Source organism: Bidens hawaiensis, unplaced genomic scaffold, assembly GCF_021521415.1.
Source record: "Bidens hawaiensis isolate Kalapana, Puna unplaced genomic scaffold, B.hawaiensis_p1.1 tig00022875_1, whole genome shotgun sequence".
In the NCBI taxonomy this organism is placed as follows: domain Eukaryota; kingdom Viridiplantae; phylum Streptophyta; class Magnoliopsida; order Asterales; family Asteraceae; genus Bidens; species Bidens hawaiensis.
The window spans coordinates 233,815-245,727 of NW_027493569.1; the positions used below are offsets into that span (position 1 = coordinate 233,815).

Consider the following 11,913-nt stretch of genomic DNA (forward strand, 5'->3'; position numbering starts at 1 on the left):
CAAGATTGAATGTCTCACCAATAAGACAATTATCATTTGTACATGCCTTACTAATTTTGGTGGTGATAACATATACATCTCGCTAAGATAGTAGTGACCTATCATGTATCATTAAAATTAAAATGATAATGATCAATTCTATAAAAATGAAAGTGTTTATAACGAAAGAACAATTTTGAGAGTTTATGCTACCTATTTTTTTATATAACTTGATAAGATGTGGTTACTATATGTTTGATTTAATAGAAACATGTGAATCTAAGACGAAAAATTCCGGCCATCCAAATGGTCAGCCATGCATCGACCATGAAAGGCATGTCTATTCTGCGATCAATCGTATCCTAACCGTGAGAGCCAATTACGCAACTCTGGAACTTTTTTTACTATTTGTTATTTTGCTTTAAAATCACACACAAAACTGTTCTACACGTGAAATACTAAAATAGTATAAAATTCTTTGATTTATACTATTTGCAGTGTCTTTTGAATTGTGTAAAAACTTGGTTAATCAAAAAGAAAAGTAATAAGATAAAAAACTACAAACCACACTTATGTTTTGGATAAGCTCATCCTATACTAAGGTCACCCTTAGTGGGCCCATGCCCACTCGCAGCATAACCAAGGTGGGCATGGAACACCATTATGCATCGGCATTTTGAAGAAATGATGGACGGAGACGGAAGCGAACCATGAGTGTGAGGCTCATGCATTTGATTTGTACCAGGCCAATCAAATTCAAACACATTACACGTTTTCATAATTTTTTTCTTTATTTAATTTTCATGTGAAGCTACTACACACTTTTTGTAGGGCGTTTTCACCTACGTGTCGGTGTCAGTGACGTTTGTGCTCATTATCTTCATTCTCCAAAAATCTTAGAGAGAAGCCAGTTTTTGAGAGAAAAACCTTAGAGAGAGAAAGTGCATGTTCAAGAGAGAAGTTGTGACAGTCGTCAATTTCGGGTCTTGTTTGTATTCGTTTTTGTATTTTTTTTATTATGTAAACCGACCCGATTTGTAAACCGAAGCTTATGTTATAATCAAAATGATGGATTTATGTTACAATATTGTTTCACACTTGTTGGGTCTTGAAAACATCCTATTTTTATTTTTATTTATTTACTATTTATTTATTTATTTATTTATTTTGTTGTTTTATATTTTCGTTTTGATCCATTTTGCATGAAAACTCTTGTGTCTCACACCCATATTTTACCACCAACATTACCCTATATATACACCACCTTTCCTCTTCATTTTCCCTTGCTACAACTCAAAAAAAAAACTCTCTCAAACATCAAAGATTCAAGGTTATCTTCTTAAGTGTTCTTGAAGGTTTTTAGTCTGTCATCTTAATTAGTTTATGTAGCCTTATTAATACTTGTTTATGGTTGTGCAACATATATATAATATACACCCCTTGTTTACCTTTGGTAGTTACTTCTCCGATTCCGGTCGGTGAGGTTTCGGACCTCATAAGACAAGGCTTCATGGAGGACTTCGTGTCCTTGATATATATGCATCTATATAACTTGTTCATACATATTAATCTTGCTTATTTTAGTTTGTTGGTCATGTTTACAAGTTCCATGGTTATGGGTTTTTAAAAGTCTATGCTTCGGTTTAACCGTAAATAGCTCTAAACCGTAAACCGAACTTTGTTACTAGTTTTGTTAAATAATTATAACATACTTATTGTTAGATCTAAGTTTCTAAAATCATTTTTACAAATTCTATGGTTATGGGTTTGTAGAATCTTACCTCGGTCTTAACCCGAAACACGATCCGAACCAAAAACCGAACTTTTGTTTAAAGACTTTATTGTTAACTTTTGGTTGTAAAACTTAAAGTATTTTTATTTGTACATTATTATACAAGTTCTTTAGTGTTTGGACATGTGGAAACCATCTATGAACTTGTTGTGAGATGGAAACCGAACCAAACCGATTCTTACTCGCTTAAGACACATAAGTGTGTTTTTTTTAGCCATCAAGACTTGTATATTTCTTTAAAAATAGTTACAAATTGATTTTTAAATATTTTCTTAAATACTTGGAAATGTTGGATCCAACTTGATCTCATAACAAAGTTTGGACCGACAAAACCGAACACTCGCTTAATGTGCGTTGTTAGTTCTAAAACAATGGAACTACATACTTGGTTAAGTCTTATTAAATTTTATTGAGTTATCTCATAACATTCAATATTTTGGAAAGTTGACTTTGGGTTTGACCAATTATCAAGACTCGAACCGACAACCCGAACACTTGATAAAAAAAAACCGTTTTAGTATCTTTATTCCTGTGACATTTGAGCCAAAACAAGGTACACCTCAGTACGTATTTACCGATTAAGCAAATAAACGCCTTTTGCGTAACAAATGAACGATTAATCGAACGGGTCGGGTTATGACCCAGATATCTCGGGGGCCATCTATAAGTGATATACGATCTATACAAGCTAAAACATTAGAAATATGGCCTTAGTTTGATAGCAAACAAGTTAAACGAAAATATGCTCGTTTAACTACCCGCTATAGATTTAATTACAAACCAAGCATTGTATCATCCGTTAAGCCGAAAAAGACTTACCAAACACTTATTTGAAATGTTTTAAGCGATCCGTGAAAATATTTTTGATTTTTACAAACATATAGTATGTTTTTATAATTTTACACAAAACTAGCCGAAAAACACTCGTTTTCGCGCTGTTTAATGCACCCGATAAGTTTTTCGCGCAAAAAACCGAACCCGAACTAAATTTGGACTGGGCTTTTCGTTTTTGGGCTTGAGAAACCAGATTATTGGGCCAAAACAGCCCAAGGGGGAGGCCCATGGGGTTCCGACCGGACAGCTCACCCCCACCCCCATTCTTTTTATAAAACTTGTTCTGGAAGCTTGGTTATTCATTTTGGTTTATAAAAACTGAGGTCCAAGCAGTTGCAAGCTGATTTTCCAGAAAACCTTCAAACCCTAAGGTAAGGAGCTTAAATAAGTAGCTTTTGTACTTGTTTAACCTTAATTAATACCATAAAAACATGTCTTGGTTACTAAAAATCATTCCTAACCGTGTAAAAATCCTAAAAATGGTCCATAAACATGTTTTGATCATAAACACGGTAAGGAACCTGTTTTGATAGTTTTTTTTGCCCATAAACACATATTAAAGGGTTGAAACGGCGTTTTTACGGTTCAAAAGTTCGTTTTTGTGCACTAGCCGAAACCCTAAGTTAAGGGCTGTTATGTTGATGAAAAATTGCTTGGTTTGTGATATAGGACTTGTACCTAGATTTCTTGTAAGCACAATAACCTGAAAACTTGATTAAAAAGTCGGAAACGAGCCAAACCCGTTAAGGTAATGCCGAAACACTCGCTTACGGGCTATTTAGGTTAAGGTTGTGATGTGCATATTGTTAGGACTTGAAATTTTTCAGGGACATCAGGGACCATGTCAATGAGTCCCTGTTTAAATTTGGTAATTTTTCAACCATCCGAGAATATTTGGCAAATTTATTACCGAATTGGGACGTTTATTTGGTAAAAATAGCTAAAATACTTCAAAAATTATGAAAATTTTCTGGGAACTCATATTTGATGTATTTTGATTACATATGAATTTTGGGATCATTTGAGAAGTTTAAAGGTGTTTTGTTTATATGCGTTCGTGTGAATTTTTATAGCCGAATTTGGGCTGAAAAGAATATTGCACGAACTTTTTACATTCTGGAATTGATACAAGTTGATTTGGGACATGATTTGAGCATTCAGGAATTTTTGTGGAATTTTTGGAAATTGTTTGGGGTAGACGGACGATTTTCAGGCGAAATATAGCTGATAAAATGAATTTTTATAAATTAATAAATCAATAAATAAATTCCAGAAATATTTTTATAAAAATCTACATATTTTAATTGATAAGTGGTTAAATTTTCATAATTTAATGATTAACTGTTAATTAGTTATGCTAATTTGAATATTAAACAAATTCAATTTTTATAAAAATCGGCAAGTTTGCGACTAACGAACCTGCGGGAATATCAAAACACCAAGAGTGATCAAAAATCATATTTTTGGACTAATTAAGTGAAAATGAACTTTTCTATGAGAAACCTGGACAATCCGGGTGGATTGTGTGCGTTTCTTCTCAAATCAAACTGAATAAACGGAAACGGGTCCCGTGGCTAATCCGGGACCCTAATAGGTGATCATTCTTTATAACTTAATCATTTTGTTAACCAATACATTTACCTAAGCTTATTTCCCCATAACTGTTTTCTGAACGCGTAAACGAACAACTTGGCCCAGCTGGAAAAACGAGAATCTGAGCCAAGTTCGGTTTTAAGTATTAGACATTGAACAACATCACAACCTAAGCCTATTGCCACTTTCTGGGCGTTCCAGCTACACCCAGATTAGTTATACAGCCCAGTTTAGTATTGAGATTATAATAATATTAAAATATTAATATTATTATAATATTGATTATAGGAACTACTGATAGCAGACCAAACAAACCACGAGCTGATACAGTACTGATTATCGACTAAACCGTGAGTTTCATGACCCCACTTTTAAACTGTTTTACGAACTTTTGGGGTTAAGAGCATGTTTGATTACATATACATACCTGAAACATGTACTGATGTGAATTATCTAAGTGCTACACAAGAAAGTCCCCATGATCACAGTGATTAACTTCGAGCCGGTGGCTTGTGAATAGTACTATTGGTTTGACAAACCCAAACGGAATCGGCCTGGTTGCCGTGTCACATAGCGCCGTTTGCACATGACCATATTTATACAAACAGGCTATGTAGTGTTAGACATAGCTACTGGGGCATGTTATGGGCAGAAAGGGGCCATAGTGGTTGATTGAGCGTGGGAAATGGATGCACACAACACATACAGTCAAGGCTTCACTGTAGCTTAGCATAATTACATCATTTACATACATACGTACTTATTTCATGATTACAAGTGTTGACTTGTGAATACTCATTACTGTTTTCTTGAAACTCGTGAAACTCACCAACTCTAGTAGTTGACCCGTTTTAAACTGTTTTTCAGGTGTACCTAAATCGGAGTAATTTGGTGATCTGTTACTTGCCTGAAGTGTGTGGTTGATGCTATGTGAATAGAAGCAAGGGTCTTAGTAGTAAGAACGTTTAGTTAACGAACTAGTTTTGTTTGTACCACCTAGACTGTAAAACAATGATAGAACAAAGAAATGTAATATATTGTAAATTAGTTTGTAATGTTTCTTTATAAACAATGTGTTGATACCAGAGGTGTCTGTTACATTCCCGTTTTACGCTTCCGCATTGTGCTAGTCGGGGTGTGACAATTCCAAAGGGATTTGCATTCTTGCATTTTACCCACCTTATTACTTAACATAGGTTGAGTAAATATTAAGGTTAGATACTTTAACCCGGTTTCGAGCAAACTTACATTTTTAAAGGGTTATTATTATAAATTCTTAAATAGTTACATTTTAAACCTTGAACTTTAATTATTTACATTTCTCAACATTTATTTTGTTTAAAGACCTTCAAGACAACCTTTCTAAATTCAAGACTTCTTTTTTTTAGGCATTGTGCGTTAAACTCGTCGTTCCGACAAATCTCCAAATCATCATATTTCAAGCTTACTACTTGAAGGTGAGTACTTCATACCCCATTTTCCATCTTTTATTTTGGGGGTGACATTTCATACTTATTCAACAAAATGCTTTATATTTGAATCTTAGACCACAAACGTAGTTGTATACTTTACCTAAAAATTGCTTGATTTAGTGTTCTATGCTTATATGCATATGTGTTTATCGCTTTTGGTTGATGGAACTACAAAATCCCAGACTATTTGGCATCCCCTTATAGCAAGGTGTCATTAACGTAATGCAATTAACGATAACTATAAAATCCTAGACTATTTGGCATCCCCTTATAGCTAGGTGTCGCTAATGTGTTTAGCGATATCTATTTATCCAAATTACCACTTTTATTTATCGTTTCGTATGCAAGTTTTGTGGCTATCTTTATTATATACTAATTATGATTAAACTTATGAATTGCTCACCAACTTTTGTGTTGACAAACTTTATTTTATGAAATGTTGCAGGTTTGCATCTTGGTTGATTTATGATTGTGAAGAAAACGACATCAAAGACCTTAGGATATTAGTAAAAATGAACAATATCAAATTTTCCATATTTTGTGATATCTTGTTTATGGTTATTTTATGGATAATTGTTATGTGACATTTTCGATGTTGTGAAATGAAATGAGTTTATTAAATACTGTCACTTTAATTAGTGTTATGTGCTTATGGACAGTCGTTACACCTCGGCATGTTCCGCCGCCTTTGGCCGGGGTGTGACAGAAGTTGTTTTTTTTGGCATACACCAAGCTTAATTCAGCTTCAAGCAAGGATTGAAGGAAGACGTATAGCTTGTGATTCCATCAAGAATCATCTGCGGAATACGTTGGAATTGATAATTATCGCACCGAATATGAGATTTGAAGCTTGGGGTTTGGTTAGAGGTATGAAATCAAACAAAGTTTGTACTTTTACAGATAAAATTGCATGGAACCTTGTTATGTTGGTTATCGAGTCGTCTATATTCATAAAGTTAGAATTTTGATTCATTTTCAGGAATAAATCATGATTCGGTGCAAGAAGTTTAGATGTAGGGTTTCTTGACGAGCAGGGTAAGTTGTCGCCTAACCTATAGTTACTGTCTTGTAGTTATCGCTTAGCTTAGTTATCACTTAGCTTAGCTATTGCAAATCATAGTTATTGCATAATGCAGTTACTGTGCAAATACGAGTAATCGCATTGGACATCTTAGTAAAAATAGTCATAGTACGTGGGAAGTGTGCGATAATTAATGGCATACAAGATCTTGAGGGTGTGTTATTTATGCAAGCGAGAACTTTGTAGGGGTAAGGGGAGGGGGGACTTTGATGACTGATGAGCGACTACCAGATGTTATCACATAGCGTGTAAGTTGATAATTAGGTGAGCTCTAGATCCCCTCTTTTACATGTTTTGAGGTGTTACACGTACTTGACAAAAATGAGACATTAAACCATGTCTTCAAAAGTAAGTAAATTGAGTGGAAGCCACCTACTGCCAGCACATTCCGAGTTTTCCAATGCCATAAAATGTCTTTTCTATGATCGGTTTCTGAAATAGACATTCCGAGTTATTCCAACCCCAACTTGGTATTAAAAACTTTGTTTCACTCGTAACAAATCATATTAAAAGTTAACTATAAGTTTCACTTGCATATATTAAACTAGAATAACTAGAATAATAATAAGTAAGTCCATATGTTTTGTCACTTTGTCCAATTGTCCTACAAGTATTCGTTCCAAATGTACGGACATACTTCCATCCAAACATTACCAACAAACATATCCACAAGTACTTCGTACATACTACGTTTGACTTTCCCTCATTAGTCAAGGATAACACTGTTTCCAAACACGATATATACAACCGATTCCCACCTTTCATCCATGAAAGCAACAAGTCATTATTGCCTTGATCACACCGGCACCAGACACCCATTTTCTTGGACTCATTAATTCTTCAAATTTGTTATCCAATTTAGTGTAATTACGATATGGAGAAGGTTTATGTAGCAATTGGGAATGATGTGCAAGAGGGGTTTGCAACTCTTGAATGGACATTAAGAAAATGGTCTTCTTCTCAAATATCCATTGTTATCCTCCATGAGGATATCAATAGGGATTATCTTTACACATACTGTAAGGTTCCTTTTTTTTTTTTTAATCATATGGTCTTATAATTTTGACTTTTGGTTTGACTAACATGGTTTCGTGATTCAAGATGGAAAGCTTCCTGCAAGTTATGTTAATGATGAGAGTGTTGACTATCTCAACAGATTTGAGCAAGGGAAAGTCAACAAGATTTTGAATCAGTATATAGCCTTTTGTGGCCAGGTTTTGTGTTCTTCATCATCATATTATTATTATTGTTAGAAACTTTTAAGTTAAATAAATATTTATTTTGTTTTTAGGTGCAAACTGAAACTTTGAATATTGAGAAATACGTTAAACCATTACCGAAACGAATTATACAACTTATTTCGGGTCTTCGGATACACAAGCTGGTGATGGGAATAACATTCTTGAAATCATCTTCACAGTATGTTGACTTTGACTTTGTGATATTATATAGAATTGTATACTTATCTATGTTCTTGATTTTTTGTTATAGGAAAAACAATAATCTATTCAATGGGTTGAAGTATATTCAGAGAAAGAAGCCTGATTTCTGTGAATTATATTTAGTAAGTGGAGGGAAATTGTTCCACTTGAAAGAGAGAAACAATGAGGAAGTTATTGAAGATGATCAAGGAGAAATGGTGGCTAAATTGGACAAAAAGAGGGGGAGTTTTAAAGGTTGGATTGGCAAGTTATTTCCGGAAAATGGGAAAACTAATCAAAGTTCGTCTTCTTTAACGAGCACGAATTCGGTTCCAAGTTGGGAGGAATGTGTAGAAAAGGTTGAGGAGTATTTTAATCAGTTGGATTCATATGTAGACGATGAGCCAGAAATTGTGCAGGCTTCAAGTGATATCTTGATCGAACCGAATATACCTAAAGATTTGGTAACTTGTCGTTCATTTTAGCAATAATTATGTTTCATAATTAAAAGTTTAAAATTTGAAAGTAAAAACGCACCTTTTATGGATGTAAACAGAATTCCATTCAGAAAATTGAATTATTGAGAATCAAAGTAGGTGAAGCAAGAGACGTGATTCATGTTAAGAGAAGAGAAGCTAGCGAAAGCGCGATAAGATATTCAAAAGCCGAATGGGCGATTAATATGTGTGAATCAAGGGTAATTCATCAATCTCATATTTAAATATGTATCATTCAAAAAAATTAAAATTTTTTTTGGTACATAGGCATTGGATCTTGAAGCTCGAAAGAATGAAGAAGCCGTGAAACGAAGAGATTTCGAGAAGAATTTAGATGCTCTAAAACAAGAAATTACTGAAAACCAAATTTTGCTTCAACAAAACAAAAGTAAGCTCAACTCGACACTCGAAATCCAGAAAGAGTTATCAAAGAAACTTAAATCAGTCACATTGGCAAAATCACAATCCGAAGAACAATTAAGGAAGATGATTGTTGAAAGGGGTTCCATGATTCTAGAGATTGAGAATTTGAGGAAACAAAAGGATGTTATGCATAGAAGGATAGAGTTTTGCAGGGATAAAGATGCCATTGAAATGGTTACAAGATTGAATGATTTACAGTTCTCTTACAAAGAGTTTACAGCTGATGAAATCAGAGCCGGCACAGAACACTTCTCAGATCACCGGAGAATAAAATGCTCAGGTGATTTCACAAATGTGTATAGAGCTCAAATCAACCACACTACAGTAGTTGTTAAGTTGTTTGAGTCCAGGACTAAACAAGTTTCTGATGAAGAGTTTGATAATAAGGTAAATACTTTTAGCATTTCAAGGTGTAAACAAGTCAAGGTGCTCGTGAGTTGATCTCGACTTGCTAAAAGCACGAACCGAGCCAGGCTTATAGATTTCGAACCTAAAAGTAAGCTTGTTTAACAGACGAGCCCGAGCCCGAGCCCAAGCTTCACTGTCAAGCTTGAGCCGGCTTGCGACCCTAAACGCAACTATTATTTTCGATTTTTGTTAATATATTAAATACACAGTCATATAATAATAATTATTATATTTAAATTATGATAAAAGTAACTTAATAATATATATTACGTTATATATAAAATTTTTAATTATAAATATATATAACAAATAACTATAAATGTATATAAATAAATCCTAAATAATTAACGGCCTGAGTTCGTGCTTGAGAATTGTAGAAAATTAAGCCCAAAATCAACACGAATCTCACTCGAGATTGAGAAACCTGGTCGACTCTTTTATTTGAAAATGGAGCTCAAAACGAGTTGAGCATGGGATCTCGTAAGCTAAACGAGCCGAGCTGTGCGGCTCAGTCAGTTTACACCCAAAGTTACAAATAATCATAGCATGTTACAGTCCAATGTTCTTCATTGTAGGTGAAGATATTAAGCCGTGTACAACACCCGCATTTGGTGGCCATGCACGGGTTCTGTAGAGAGTTAAAATGTGTCGTCTTCGAGTATGTGCATCAAACCTGCCTACAAAATGTGTTTTTCTCCGCCACTAGGAAAAAACAAGCTCTAAATTGGCACGCTCGAGTCTGCATTGCAGTCGATGTCTGTTCGGGCCTAACCTATCTCCATCTAGCCAAGCCCACACTCAAGGTTCACGGGAACCTGAACCTATCCAACATCCTTCTGGACCATAACAATGTTGCAAAACTACACGGGTTCAGGCTAGATTCCTCGTACAGTGAATCTGATATCGGGTCTGATATTCGGGATTTTGGGAGTTTGGTATTGCAGCTTTTGACTGGAAGAAATTGGTGCGGGTCAGTTAATGAGGTGTTAGATCAGTTGGTTGTGGACTGGCCATTGGAAGTGGCAATGGAGATGGCGAGAATAGGAATAAGGTGTGGGCCCACACATGGCGAATATGGAGCGTATTCGGGCATGAAGACAGTGATGAAAGATATGGAAAATGCAAAGAAGATGGCAGATGATCGGTTAGCGGATGGTGGATGTTTGGAGATGCCATCTTTCTTCTCGTGTCCAATATCTCGGGTTAGCATTTCTTTCTGTCATGTTAGTGTAAAAGAGACTGAAATAATAATAATAATAATAATAATAATAATAATAATAATAATATTCCCAAAGCTGTGATACTGATAACCAAACCATATAACGGGCCCGTAGGCTTAAAGATAACTAAACCTTAATAATAAACTAATGACTGGTACTAATCTATATTATATAGTTTGCATGGTGTGTTTTGTAATGGGACTTTGGGTTGATTGCAGGATGTAATGAAGGATCCATACATTGCTTCAGATGGGTTTTCATATGAGCTTAGTGCCATAAAGCAATGGCTAGAAACTGGGAACAATGCATCACCAATGACAAAATTAGAGTTAGAACATAAACGTCTCACGCCTAATCACAGCCTTCGTTCGTTGCTTCAAGATTGGCACAAGAAAAGATCCATCCCCTTCTAACACAAACCATATGCATAATGTATGTAACATTGTAACTATACAATATGTTCATTGTTTTATTCATAAAATAGATAAACAAAGCTTCTTGATGTTCTATCTTTAAACTAACATGATGCAAAGTAGATTGGCACCACTTTACCGAAAGTAATATTGTGTTAATTAATCGATTCAGTTCATGAAACTATAGAAAATGAAAAAAAATGTTGTAAGATTCGAAATATGTGTATGTATGTATGTATGTATGTATGTATACCTACAGAAGAGAAGATGACTAAGACAACCGCTCCGACTATAACCACATTGAACTGAACTGTGTAATGATACCTTATTAACAATAATCATTTCAGTTATATTGATAAAAGTATGAGTATTATGTTGACTCAAAAGATGAGTTTGTTTTATACCATCTACTGCAATAGCTAATGACTCTAAAGCAACATAATTAAGTTTTGTGAATTGCTAAGTATTGTTGATAGGAAACCAAACTTGAGAGAAACCTCCGCTATAAAAGTCAAGGTGCAACAAATATAATTAACTGTGACTAGCATATTTGGTCCTTTGGCTTGTTTAAACCGGTAAAGCTAGTGGTTCTTGGTTGGATCGGCCCAAGCCGAGCTTACTCGCTTTTTAACTGAGCCAACCTCCAGCTCAAATTTTAAACTCTCTCTAGAATTCGAGTCAAACCGAACCAACTCTTAACCGTGTAATTGCTGAATTTTCGGTTATCGGCTACAAATTGCTGAATTCAGTTTAACCAAATAACCTGTTTACAACCTAATG

General features: G+C 34.7%; 1 protein-coding gene across 1 annotated transcript; it reads left to right on the forward strand.

The window, feature by feature from the left end:
- The first annotated feature begins 7,625 nt into the window (after positions 1-7,625).
- On the forward strand, positions 7,626-11,236 carry LOC143566372 (putative U-box domain-containing protein 50). The gene is made up of 8 exons (XM_077053098.1): positions 7,626-7,770; positions 7,853-7,965; positions 8,043-8,170; positions 8,243-8,636; positions 8,729-8,869; positions 8,937-9,479; positions 10,076-10,702; positions 10,939-11,236. Exons 1-8 carry the CDS (start codon positions 7,626-7,628, stop codon positions 11,131-11,133), a joined length of 2,286 nt encoding a protein of 761 aa, XP_076909213.1. The 3' UTR covers positions 11,134-11,236.
- The last annotated feature ends 677 nt before the right edge of the window (positions 11,237-11,913 follow it).

What these genes read in the sequence shown, in the direction of transcription:
- LOC143566372 (XM_077053098.1), top strand. Translation starts at nt 7,626, where the DNA reads ATGGAGAAGGTTTATGTAGCAATTGGGAATGATGTGCAAGAGGGGTTT. An exon ending in GGATTATCTTTACACATACT is followed by an intron (nt 7,771 to 7,852) that starts GTAAGGTTCCTT and finishes TCGTGATTCAAG; the next exon opens with ATGGAAAGCTTCCTGCAAGT. An exon ending in ATGAAGAGTTTGATAATAAG is followed by an intron (nt 9,480 to 10,075) that starts GTAAATACTTTT and finishes TCTTCATTGTAG; the next exon opens with GTGAAGATATTAAGCCGTGT.